Here is a 14,254-nt window from a genome sequence, read left to right as displayed (position 1 = left end):
CTCCTGTGGGGTCGGCGTGTTCAGCCATAATAACATGTCAATGAGTCTCTTGCTAGTTTAGCATGTTACTTAACTCTAGATCTAAAGTATACATGGTACTGAACAATATCATTCAAAGGAGAAGCCTGTCTTTTTATCTTCCTTTAGATAATGGGTCGACTATTAGATATTATTATTATATTATGTTGCAGATATGGAGTTGTGTGGTGGGGAAGGTGCTTTGGCTCAAAGCACTATTTGTGAATAAACTTACACTATGTCAACTGGTTTCCTCAGTCAAAAATATCCATTAAAATTATTACTGAGGGGGCATCTGGGTAGCGTAGCAGTCTATTCCGTTGCCTACCAACACAGGGATCGCCGGTTTGAATCCCAGTGTTACCTCCGGCTTGATCGGGCGTCCCTACAGACACAATTGGCCGTGTCTGCAGGTGGGAAGCCGGATGTGGGTATGTGTCCTGGTCGCTGCACTAACGCCTCCTCTGGTCGGTCAGTGCGCCTGTTCGGGGGGGAGGGGGAACTGGGGGGAATAGCGTGATCCTCCCACGCGCTACGTCCCCCTGGTGAAACTCCTCACTGGGGTGAAAAGAAGCACCTGGTGACGCCACATGTATCGGAGGAGGCATGTGGTAGTCTGCAGCCCTCCCCGGATCGGCAGAGAGGGTGGGGCAGGGTGACTTGGAAGAATGGGGTAATTGGCCGGATACAATGGGGGAGGAAAAAAAACATATATATATATCCATCCATTAAAATGATTTCTTAGGTGTATTAGGTGCTTGTTGACTTTGGGTGGCTGTATCTCTGCCTGACATTTAATATTGTGATTAAAAAGAAATCAGTAAAGTACCCAAACATCTTATGATGCCTAAACCTGCTGTTACTAGCAGTAAAGATAGCAGGGCACTCAAGTCTCTGAACCATCTAGTTCAGAAGATTCACCACTAGGTGGAATTGTTTTCACAGAATCCGTGTGGAATCAGTCTGACCAAGGTTGTGTCCCAATACCCAAACCACCGCCATACTGCACTCTATGTAGCACCCGTATTAAAGTCTTGGTTGTATGGAAAAATACAGGATACTAAAAATACCAGGATATGTACTATTTTCACACAAACAAAAAAAACTGATTGAATCAACTGGACACTATTCTGAAAGAAAATGGCAATTTGGTGTGTGTACCATGGAGATACAGATTGTGTGAGCTGAAGCCATTTGCCCTCACATCAGTTGGGTGACTAAGGTTACTGTATTAGATTTATTATGCATACTAAATACATTTTAATGCATGGTGAGTACTAGACAGTATATAGTACCATTTGTATGCTGTATATTCTGTTACTATGTAGTAGTAGCAGAGTATTTGGACACAGCCCAACTCTCCGTCTCTTACAGCCGGCCCCTGAAGCCAGTCCAATGAAGCGCTCCGCCTCCACAGTGACTCCACACCGCCCACAGGAGGTCAACTTGAGGGATTACACCCTGGAGAAACCCAGCCAGGACAGACCCCACCACCATCACCATCACCACCGCTGCCACCACCGCAGAGACAGAGATAGGGACAGGGAAAAGAAGCAGAGGTCTTTGGATAGATGCCTGAGTGGACAGCCTGCTACCACTGGTGGTTAGTTACCAGAGACATGGCGGAAACCAGGTCTCCACATACAAACGCCAAAGAGTCGCAGCTTTGAAGTTTGCACCACACTGATTGGCCCCTCGGGATTCTGTGATGTGAAAAAGCAATTTCTGCAAAATTCTGCAACCATAAAATATAAACATATTCAAATAGATTTAAGTTGCCTTTTTGAATTAAAACAAAACAAAGTGTTTTCAAATCTTTATTAAATCAACCCTTATTCATTTAACTGCTTTTATGAACAGAATAAAAGTGCTTTTAAAACTTGGTAAAAAAATAAAATAAAATAGGGGCTACATTCAACAATACATCATCAGTCAGTTAAAAATATCCATACACAACAAGAATGTAAACAAGAACAACACTGGATAATAGAAAGGACTGAATTTATGAGTACCCCAGGACTCTCCATGCAAATGAAATATTGCCCAGTTTTGATTCTTTTTTCCTTCTTCTGATTTTCTTGGGGGGGGGGGTTTAAAACCCCTCTACAGTCTTTTGGCTGTAGTTTTTAAATCAGCGCCAATGTAGCACAATAACACTTTCGCAAACATTTAGTACAAAGATAAGCCACGCTCAGCCACATGGTACCTTTAACTTCTCTGCACAGTCCCTGGCCTCTTTAATGTTCTGCAACTAGCAAAACCATCCACGTTCACAGAATCCCAGGTTTCAGGGAGATCTGACTCATGCAGTTATTGAAGATCCACTCTCACATAATGAGTAATGGCATAATTTAAACTTTTTGGGGGCTCGTAAGTAAGTTAAGTCTGTTAGTAAGTAAGTTTTTACACAGTAACACTTATTTTTGTCCAAATGAGACTTCAAATGACTGTTTCTGAGAATAGCGATATTAACAAGATTTAATTTTAGAGTCTAAAAATTTAGAATTGAAGGCAAGTGCAATTAGCTGCTTTTCATCATCCTCAGTCAGTGACCTTTTTATGAGACAGTGCTGTTTCCTCGTCTCCTCACCTTGCAGTATGTACAGTGTATGGGGAAGATAGATGTGGCATTACAGCGCCGGGTCTTCTGGGAAAGTGGTGAAGCCTGAGCAGACTTCTGCCTCGATCCCAGTCCACCGCAGGGCTTCGTGCATGGTACAAGTCAGCGTTTTGTCTCAGGAGAGGCCGTGCGTCCATCTGGGTGTATGACTACAGCCTCTCATAGCTGCTCTTTATCTGAAAGACATGCACAGCCAATGACCCACTAATTTATGGGCACCTTCCCAGCAGGACAAGACTGTGGATAAAGAGAAATGTCAGCATGGGCTACAAGAAAGGCCTTTGGTCTCGGCGGTATGTCCGAGTGCTGACGAGCCCTGCGTTTCAAGTGTGGGGGTCCAGGGAGTCGATGCCGTTACAACAAAGTCTTAAGATCATATAGCTTTCAACATGAACCAAGTGTCCAGGCAGCAGGCCTGGCTAGAAAAACAAAGGTGGTTTGTTTCATACCCAATACCCACTGAGCAGCGCTAAATGTCCATAAATACTCTTTTACACATCAGTTCAACTAGCTAACATTACCGGAACATTCTGTCAGTTAGTGCACCAGGCAGTTATTTTGAACCCTACCTCATGCTTGTTTGTGTCTATATAAAGACACATACTGCCTATACACTCACACATCTACTTGATGCTGAATTAAAATAGGTTTGCTGGGTGTCCAGGTAGCGTAGCAGTCTATTCCATTGCCTACCAACACGAGGATCGCTGGTTCGAATCCCCGTGTTACCTCCGGCTTGGTGGGTGTCCCTACAGACACAATTGGCCGTGTCTGCAGGTGGGAAGCCAGATGTGGGTATGTGTCCTGGTTGCTGCACTAGCGCCCCCTCTGGTCGGTCGGGGGCGCCTGTTTGGGGGGGAGGGGGAACTGGGGGGATAGCGTGATCCTCCCACGCGCTACGTCCCACCTGGTGGAACTCCTCACTGTCAGGTGAAAAGAAGCGGCTGGCAACTCCACATGTATCGGAGGAGGCAGGTGGTAGTCTGCAGCCCTCTTCAGATTGGCAGAGGGGGTGGAGCAGCGATCAGGACGGCTCGGAAGAGAGGGGTAATTGGCCAAGTACAATTGGGGTGAAACCCCCCCCCCCAAAAAAAAAACAAGTTTGCTGAATACATGTTCAGCAACCATATGATTCCATACACTAGCTAAGAACATTCTTCTCAGGCAGTAGTAATATGAACCGCTTATGTGTTTTTGGTGTTTTTGTCCATGCGGTTAAAGACCATTTCTCCCCATTATGTGATTTTTTCTCTCATGTGAAGAAGTCCCTGGGGATTTAGGGGCCAACCCAGCCTCCTCCAGAGAACGGGCCCATGATCGCGGCCGCTCCCACGAGAGAAAGCACCACCACTCCTCTGCAGACAAGCAGCGCTACTACTCGTGCGACCGCTACTGCAGCCGGGAACACTGCCACACCAAATCTGCCACCGCCAGCTGCGCCACCTCGCCCAGCGAAGTGCAGGATACCAGCTTCAACAAGCAGGTAGGAGAGCAGGGGGCACAGCTTAGCCGCCAATGATACAAGGGCATAAAAACGGTAGTGTGGACAATGGGAATTAGTTTTGGTAATGATTGTCAATTTTAGCAAAAGTGCAGTTAGAGAGAAAGCAGCCGTGAGTGGCGGTGAGGGATGAGAGATGAGCGCTTGAACAGAACTGATGTCTTTGCTTGTTTTGTTTTTTTTTACCGCTTAACTTTCTCTTCTGTCTGCCTTTAGTGCAACCACTCATGGCCTTTCACTTCTCTTCCCACTTTCTCTCCTTTGTCACCATTTTCCTTGCATTTTGTCTGTACATCTGTCGATTTTCTCGTTCCGTTTCATCCTGTCTTGCCCTGTCTCTGTCGTCTTCATGTGGCATCTTTACTCTTTGTTCTCACCGGATTTTGCTCTTTTCTTTTCCTTGCCTCGCCTTTCCTGTGCCCTGTCCCTGTGTCCTTCCCTTTTTCACCTCTCTTGCACATTTTTGTCATGGTCTATCGTTTCAAATTGCTTGTTCAATTTTCATCTAGGGCAGTGGTTGGGTTAAAGGCAGCCCGGTGATGTTGAGCTCCAGCTCTAGCATGCCTAGCCGCGGACGCCGGCAGCTGCCCCAGACCCCCCTCACCCCTCGGCCCGCAGTGGCCTTCAAGACTGCCAACTCCTCCCCTGTGCACTTTGTATCCGGCCAGCCTTCTCTCTGTATCGGCCGGCTGATCCGAGGACTGTCGGAGCACAACGCCCTGCGGCACAGCAGTTCCCGCCACTTCCCCTGCCCCGTCACTCGCATCAGCTCCGAGCCCTTTCTGGGCCACAGCTACGGCGAGCCCCGCATGGGCAGCCCCCACGGCAGCCTCCGGGACCAGCTGGATGTCTTCCAGGATGCGGCCTCGCCCTCGCCCAGCCCCCGTGCTGGACGCTCCCTTAGGACTGCGCTGTCTTATGTTGGGGCACTGCCCCACTCTCCGCAGCAGAACCTGGTGGTGCCCAACGGGTACCACTTCAGTTTCGGGGGCAGCGCTGGCCCAGGCTCCGCTGTCAGGGCACCCAGGTGTTATCAGGAGGCGGAGGAGGATGAATGGTGCTAGCATGGCTTAAACTGATGTTCTTAATGCATTTTTGAGGAATTGTGATGAGTTTTATCATCTTCGTTGAAGGCTTTAGTTTACATTCTCGCCATGTGTACATAATGCTGTGTTATGATCCCGACTCACAAGATGAAGGATACGGAGAACATTGGAATTTTACAATCTTGGAACGGGATCATTTTTGAAGGTACAGAAAAAGAAATTGTCCGTGGGTTAATTAAATCTGATATGGTCCAAGATTTATTTTATTTTGTTCAGTTTCGAACGTCTTACCCAAGACAGAATTCAGCTGAAATTAACCTGAAACCTGTCCGGTGAAAAACTCCAGATGTAATTTACACAGTAAAAACAGTTCTGTTGTGCTTTACTTTAGGACTCAACCATTCCATGATGTTGCCTAATCCTTTACGACATTCCCTTTATGTCCGTTGATCAGATAGATTTCCATTGTCACACAGACGGTGACAGTCAGTTGGTGTTTTTTTTTCCTGGCAAACTTCACAACTGTTGTACTCAAGAAAAGCAAAGCATGGTGAAGAAACGTGTTCATTTGGCCGATTTATTAATTTGTTTTCTATGAAATTTATTTATATATATATATATATATTACCTTTTCGTTGTGTGCATTTTTTTGTATGATGGAGAAAAAAAGTATGTCTTATGTAAACTGCTTCTAGCAAAAATTGCTTGTTTGCCATCATTTCAGGTCTACTGTTTCTTAAAGAACTCTCGCTGATGTTTTAAGACCAAGTGCCTATCCTTTTAGATACACTGTAGAAAAAAAGATGCAACGTCGGTCGTTTTCTAACGCGTCGAAACTCGAGTAGTCGTTTGGTTCGTTAGCTCTGCAGGAAAACAAGTTGTACAGGAAGCCTTATCTGCAAGCGGAGACGTTAGAAACCACACCTATAGCTAGAACAGAGGAATGGTGAAATGACCTTATCGATAGTCAATATTTTTGCGTGCATAATTTGGTTTTTATAGTGAATTCAAGTATGGTTGGGGACGAGGGGCGGGCTAGGACTGAAACCTGTGCAAAGACATTACAGTACGATAGCGTTGAACATCTATGAGAACTGCATCAGTAGTATAACAATTGAATTGCATTAATATCAGTAAAACAACTGCATGTTTAGACGGTAGGTCTGGTCAAAACAAGTTGCTATGATGACCTTGCAGAGTTAATTTGTTTGTCTTGTTTTTCTTTGGGGGGGGGGTGGCACTGCTGCGGGAGCCTTGCCAGCTGCTCTGTTGCCTTCTATTTTATTATGAGGACTGAAGAGTTTGTGTAGGTCAGCAGAGATACTGTAGGGAACTCCCGCTTTGGGATGAATAGTCGTCTGAGTTTAAGATCAGTCCGACTCTTGAGGGGTGTTTTAGTCAGACCAGGCCCCTGATTTTGTGTGTGTGTGCGTGTGTGTGATTGAGTGAATTTCAGTGTCTGGGTTGGCTCTGAACCAAGACCTGCCTTGCTGTCTCCCTGATTTCTGCTTCCATTTCAGTGAAGATTCTCCAGCTGTTAAATCTCTAGAGATACACTCCACATCTTCTATCACTTACGGGACTATGAAGAACGACGGAGGAGTATCAGTGTGTGATGTTAGAAACTGCTGAAATCTGGACAGCATCGGCTACGTCGACTAAAATTCTATATGAATAAATTAATACTGTATTCAATTTGCTTGACGAGTCGTGGTGGCATCAGTGTTCAGCTGCCATAAACTAATGACTGGCCAACTGCTCTGCTTTTACATCATGGTGGCAATGGTGGAACATTACACAAAGATTTCAAAGCCCACTGAGGCAAATTTGTGATAATGGGCTACACAAATAAACGTGACTTGACTTTAACATGAGTTTATTGCAGAGAGGGATTCATTGAGATGTTCCGCCACTTGCGAAAGTCCTCCCTCTGTAAAGCTGGTGACAACAGGGCCCTGCCGGCCAGAACCACACATTCTTCAGGGGCCCGTCACTTTCCAGACACGGGCCAAAGATGTTATGAGAGTAGGGCTATGCAACAAGAACACTGGGGCAGGGGGACAACATTTCTCCATCCGTTCTGTAGCTTTACATGCCAGTGTCTTCAGAATCAGGCTTCAGCATGACTGTGACCAAATTTTATATAAAAAGCTATAAAATGCATAAAAAGCTGTTTTAACAATGCATAAAGGCACAAAGTAAATAAGGACTAATTGAATATTTAGAATACAGCAACTTTATATATTTGCATGCATTTACCCACTTCAACAATGTCAAAGTAAACAAAAAAACAGACTCATAATGGAATCTTATTTATCTCATAATGGAGTGTTATCTGTATTCTGTTAGGTCACCACTAAAGGCCCTTCACATTTGTGTCAGCAAACTGCCCGAATGATGACTTTATTTCTGTTTAAGACACAAACGCCTTCTTGCCATTCCCCTGCAGATACACTGATTACTCTCCCTCTGACATTGTTGTCACAGTGGATCCAAACATCATACTAGATACCTGTACTTTTTTTCATCTATGCGTCCTCTGTATTATGTCAAAGGAAAATTAACTGTGCCCAAGTATGTACCAGTTGGCCACCAGGCGTTCAAGTGATTTAATTTGTTCGTTTCTACGTACCACTGGCAGTGTAGATGTGGCTTTCCTCTCAAGAGAAAACTGTTTGCATGTTCTAACAACGTCTGTGCATGTAGGAAACTTAGTACTTTTTGATACCATGTGGTTTTTGTTGTTGATTTTTAAACAATATTTGATATAAACTATGGGATTTGTTGAAAAGACAAATTTATACATAAAAATATAACAGTATTGAACATTGTTGACCGTTCCAACCATGCAGCAGAGCTGGAATGTTCCTTATTTTGGGTCTTGGGATTCAGTGAATTGTTTGATGCCTGATTTATGTTTCTTGGCCAGACTTTGAATTCTGCAGTTGTTTCTACATTTAACATTTTGTATGAGGCAAACTTCCTTGCAATAAAATGTTGAAAAGAAACGTGTGTCTAACATCTCAGAGAAAGCCTTCGAGTTAACTGCTGGCTACAGTATGATGACTATTTATTTTATTATTATTATTACATATACTTTTTATTTTATTGTATATTTCCTTTATTTCTTTTACTATAGTCGTTTATCTGTGAAGGGCTTTGAGATCTTTCTCCCCAGATGAGAAGCATTTGCTCACCATGCATTTATTGTTATTATTAATATTATTGAGAGTTTTTTATAAGGAGTGTGGACGATAGCTACTCTATAGTTATAGGCTGGGGATGTGGGGCGGGGCTACTCACCTAGCCCCGCCTCCTCAATTTTAAAGAATTGGGGCGGGGCTACAGTTGGGGTTTACCGTTATGTTGGGGCTGGGCTGTTGGGCTGCCAGGTGAAATATAGGAGTGGTCACTTCACAGTCTGAGTTCGTGGTCGGGAAAGCCACAACAGTCCAGGCATGCTTAGTTACCCAACATTTATCCCAATAAGACTGTTTAAATCTCGTCTTTCTTGACGGTGGCATTTCCGTTTTGTGATGAATGAAAACAATCGCAATGTTTTCAGCGAAGGAACTGCGGTTAATAACGGTGGTGTGTTTGCACATAGTGGGTTTTGTTGTCGGCGTTTCTCCCGGGAGTTCTGCAAACGGAAGAAAGAGTTTCCTCATCAAAGGTAAGACACGACGCGGTATGTAGACCATCGGGGGCTTAATTGAATATTCAGTGTAATAATCCCCCATTGGCACGCGTCAATCTGACGCAGCGCGTCCTCCGGTAGACGCAGACGGGATGGGAGCTGTGGGTACACACACACGCACACGTGTCTCCACACGTCAGATTAAATCACATCAAATACAGCCCTGTGAGTTATTTACCTTTAACCTCTCCACGTTTCCCGTGAAATCCTTATGTTGTGATGAAATTCAGCCTGTTTGTGAGACGACGTCAGGTTGTGGTACCTTGTTCTTCCGCTACGGGCAGCTGTGGTCAATCAATCAAGTTGCATTTTATACCTCTGCGTGGCTTTGTCTCCATGGCAACCAACCGATGTAATTTCAATGTAACTGCTTTAATGTCAATTACTTTCTGAGTTGAAAGGGGGAAAAACCAATTAACAGAAAAATGCCATGTGATCACAGGTGATGTGTTTCGTTCAAAATTCAACAATACTTCCCATAAGAAGGTTTACCATGGTAATTATACCATACTGTGGTACAATCACCACGGTACCTCTACCATGGTACTTTTGACAGTACTGTGGTGTATCCTATAGTAAACTGTATGGTATGTGCTGTATAAAAAAAACGACAAAACGATTATGTCAATTGAAAAAGATTATCATTTTTGATTATTCCATTATCCATTTTTTAATCATTTTTGATCATTTTTGACTATGATGAGACAAATCGTGAAACTTTCACTTTCAACTTATCTTTTTTTCTGAACTAAAACATAGCCCATGTATCGTTTTTGAACAGAGCTCCAAAAGCCTGCATTGAACAATTCACTTTGATTGATTAAAGCTGAATTTCAAATATGTTCTCCGAGTTCATCCTGAGCTGAACTGGGTTCCCATGCCCCATCAGCACCCCTGTTGGAAAATGACAGCAAAGCTCCTGTGCTGAGGGGCAGAAGTCCAGTCATCTGGAGTTATCTCTTCTGAGCCATGTGTTCCAGTGCAGAAGTGATTTTGTGAACCAGGGCGGCTGGCATGTGGAGACCACCCGTGTCCACCTTCTGCCCTTCAGATCTGAGAAAGGACCAGAAGAGGTTGGGTAGAGGAAGGTGTGAAATGTTACATGTCGTGGATATAGCCCAGTTCCACTGCAACTGTGCTTTGTGAATTACGTGTTCATCTGATGCTGAGCCAAACACAACTCATCTTTTCCTCCAGCCCACAGCAGTGCAACACAAAGCCAAAAACACATAAAAAAAACCTACAAGAACACATATATCTAAACTAAAAAATCAAATCAAATCAGTGTCCAGGAGAACGAACACCAGCCAGGATAACTGCCGGTCTAGCAGTTAGCTTAGCCTGCCCCACTTCCGTGTCCTGTCAGACCGCCCTCGGTGTTTCCTTTTCAGGCGCAGCTCCGGTCAGGGCCGTGGTCCTTGGGTCCACCGGATGCAGCAGACCAGGCTCCCTCAGCCGATCCAACGCCAGCTCTCCCAGCCAGACACCCTCGACACACCTCCCTGCACGCCACACAACGACACCAAAAACACAGTCAACGCCAGGCCACCCTCGGTGTTATCAGAACTGCCGGTCTGCATGGGCTAGCAGTTAGCTTAGCCTGCCCCGCTTCCACATCCTGTCAGACCGCCCTCGGTGCTTCCTCACTGGGGGCAGCTCCTGGCAGGGCAGTGGTCCCTGGGCCCACGGACAAAGACACTGCGTGGACGGTACTGGGTGAGGCCACCACAAACATAAGTTCACGCCACCATCTTCCCACAATGGTACTGGGTGAGGCTGCAGCAATCTCCATCTCCACACTGGAAACGGGAATTTTATCACTATCTATTTGCGTTTTGGTCTCGGTCCTGACGTCAGTGAATTTGCTTTCCAAACACAAGGCTTGAAACACTCCTCTGAAACCCGTTGTCTCTTTTCAGTTACAGAGCTCAGGCTAAATCCAAAAGCAGCAGTGGGCTAAGCCACGTATCTGAACGGGCTTCAGTGGGACAGACAGGAGCTCCCTGCAGGAGATCAGCTGTGATCTGCTGTGGTCATTAACAGAGGATGGCTTGGCTTTTGCACCAGCAGCAGTTCTTTAGAGAAGTCTGAAGTCATATGACCTCAAATTATGATTGAAACAAAGATCCTGACCTGCTGAACTTGTGTAGATGCCCCTTGATGTCTGAGCCTTCTGTTGCCTGTCTCAGCAGCTGCCTCTTCAAATTTGATGATGTGTTACCAGAATAGGAGTGTTGTACTATGGGTATGCATAGACAGATCACCAAAAGGCCCATTTGGAGTCTCCAGATAGTTCCTCTGTGCCAAATGATGTAGTGGAGCTTCTGGGGTGTGAGAAAAGGTTTTTGTGCATTTGGTGTGGTGTAAGAAGGTGACAACATCCTGCTGCTGATCTGCTGGGGAGTGGTGTTTTGGTGACTGTGCTTTATTCCTCTGAGGAGATGAAATTAATTCAATCAGTTTACTCTGTAGACAGTCCGATGTGAGCATGACAGCTGTGACAGGTAAAAAGCTCCTCGTGTGTCCTTATGTTGACAAGAATGGATCTTTTTCATAACGGTGCTGGTTGAGGTTGTTGATACATTGATTTATGGGTTAATTTTGTTGTTCACACAGCATCTCTGACACTTATGTAGGGCTTAATCCAAAAGTCTAATGAATACAGAGCCTCTGAAAGACCTACACATCTGAAAACCTAGGTCCATCCATCCATTATCCACACTGCTCATCCTGCTCTCAAGGTCGCGGGGATGCTGGAGCCTATCCCAGCAGTCCATAAGTGGGCTTATGGGCAGCATGGTGTTTGTGTGTGTCGGCCCTGTGATGAGCTGGTGGCCTGTCCAGGGTGTGTCCCTGCCTGACTGCTGGGAAAACCTAGGTGAGAAATATATACCAAATGACAATATACCAAGTACACCTCTCTGTATAGTCATGGTTGATGTACTCATAGTGTACTGTTTTGATCCTGCTCTATTTGCACTTAGTGCATTAACCACATATTGGTTGTTGGGCTGGGCAGTAGTTCAATATTATCATCTTTCATCTTTCATTGGTCTTGTATTGAGATGAAATTCATTGTCATATTGTTATACACATTTTTTTGGTCTAAAATACGATTATAAAAATCTATAACCTAAAATTTCTCACAAAATTAGGTCTGAAATGTTTGAGGGAGTATTTGAAAACAGTTTGGTTTGATGTACTTTACATTACATGTAGTTCACTGTGACGAACCTCAGCTGGATTCTTAAACATGATAGTTGCGCATATATATATACACTCACCGGCCACTTTATTAGGCACACCTGTCCAGCTGCTCATTAATGCAAATTTCTAATCAGCCAATCACATGGCAGCAACTCAATGCATTTAGGCATGTAGACATGGTCAAGTCAATCTGCTGCAGTTTAAACCGAGCATCAGAATGGGGAAGAAAGGTGATTTAAGTCACTTTGAACGTGGCATGGTTGTTGGTGCCAGACGGGCTGGTCTGAGTATTTCAGAAACTGCTGATCTACTGGGATTTTCACGCACAACCATCTCTAGGGTTTATAGAGAATGGTCCGAAAAAGAGAAAATATCCAGTGAGCGGCAGTTCTGTGGGCAAAAATGCCTTGTTGATGCCAGAGGTCAGAGGAGAATGGCCAGACTGGTTCGAGCTGATAGAAAGGCAACAGTAACTCAAATAACCACTCATTACAACCGAGGTATGCAGAAGAGCATCTCTGAACGCACAACACGTCGAACCTTGAGGCAGATGGGCTACAGCAGCAGAAGACCACACCGGGTGCCACTCCTGTCAGCTAGGAACAGGAAACTGAGGCTACAATTCGCACAGGCTCATCAAAATTGGACAATAGAAGATTGGAAAAACGTTGCCTGGTCTGATGAGTCTCAATTTCTGCTGCGACATTCGGATGGTAGGGTCAGAATTTGGCGTCAACAACATGAAAGCATTGATCCACCCTGCCTTGTATCAACGCTTCAGGCTGGTGGTGGTGGTGTAATGGTGTGGGGGATATTTTCTTGGCACACTTTGGGCCCCTTAGTACCAATTGAGCATCGTGTCAACGCCACAGCCTACCTGAGTATTGTTGCTGACCGTGTCCATCCCTTTATGACCACAGTGTTCCCATCTTCTGATGGCTACTTCCAGCAGGATAACGCGCCATGTCATAAAGCTCGAATCATCTCAGACTGATTTCTTGAACATGACAATGAGTATACTGTACTCAAATGGCCTCCACAGTCACCAGATCTCAATCCAATAGAGCACCTTTGGGGTGTGGTGAACCGGGAGAGTCGCATCATGGATGTGCAGCCGACAAATCTGCAGCAACTGCGTGATGCTATCATGACAATATGGACCAAACTCTCTGAGGAATGTTTCCAGTACCTTGTTGAATCTATGCCACGAAGGATTAAGGCAGTTCTGAAGGCAAAAGGGGGTCCAACCCGGTACTAGCAAGGTGTACCTGATAAAGTGGCCAGTGAGTGTATATATATATATATATATATATATATATATATATATATATATATATATATATATATATATATATATATATATATATATATATATATATTAGTTGAGCACTCACAACACCATTGACGGTGTTTGAGTACCGTCCACTCACAACACCATTGACGGTTTTGGGAAAAACCGCTATATTGTAACGTGCATGGATAAGTAGACACATTGGTCCTTGACTAACGGGTCGGACCCTTTCGTCGACTGGTTAACGTTGTCGTTTGCAGATTGGGAGACACGGGTTCGTGTACCGGCCGCTGCGGTTCCTGTGGTTGCCCCCCCGAATTCGCTACATTGGAGTCAGAAGTGGGATGGTGAGGCCGTGAGGTCATCGGAAGCGCGTGCGCCCAGAGGCGTTTGGGACCTGATATGCTGACGCGCTTCCCGGAGGAGGGGGTAGTGTAACGTGCATGGGTAAGTCAGACATGTTGGTCCTTGGTTAGCGGGTCGGACCCTTTAGTCAACTGGTCAGTTGCTACTGCGGGCGGATCGTCCGGGTGAAATGTTGACAATGTTGAGCGACGTTGAGTTTATCGTCAAATCACATTTCGGTACCATCAACATTCATCAACATCCTCTGCCAATCGTAACACCCAAATCTCCCCCCTATCTTTCCCTCATGAAGATTTGACCAATCAGTTCAGAGGCAGGCGAGGGATGTTGATGCGGGCGTTGAGGTGAACATACAACGCGTAGCCTATACGATCGACAGTCTCAATTCGTTCGAGCTGTCAAATATATAAATCCAGTTTGCCGTAGCATTGAACGCCAGCTGTGTACGGTACAGTACAGTACAGCAAGGTTATGAAGAGCTACCTATTGCTCATGGCAAGCAATACTT

General features: G+C 45.0%; 1 protein-coding gene across 1 annotated transcript in view; it reads left to right on the top strand.

Moving 5' to 3' along the window:
- Nucleotides 1–5,203, top strand: part of cacna1ba (calcium channel, voltage-dependent, N type, alpha 1B subunit, a) — a 269,201-nt gene extending 263,998 nt beyond the window's left edge. Inside the window, 3 exon segments of the mRNA XM_056281288.1 lie at nucleotides 1,393–1,618; nucleotides 3,919–4,121; nucleotides 4,649–5,203. Coding sequence (XP_056137263.1) covers nucleotides 1,393–1,618; nucleotides 3,919–4,121; nucleotides 4,649–5,203 — 984 coding nt within the window.
- The last annotated feature ends 9,051 nt before the right edge of the window (nucleotides 5,204–14,254 follow it).

The sequence above is a fragment of the Lampris incognitus genome, chromosome 1 (assembly GCF_029633865.1).
Source record: "Lampris incognitus isolate fLamInc1 chromosome 1, fLamInc1.hap2, whole genome shotgun sequence".
Lineage (NCBI taxonomy): Eukaryota > Metazoa > Chordata > Actinopteri > Lampriformes > Lampridae > Lampris > Lampris incognitus.
The sequence above is the reverse complement of the archived record's forward strand: the minus strand, read 5'-3'. Positions and strand labels throughout refer to the sequence as shown.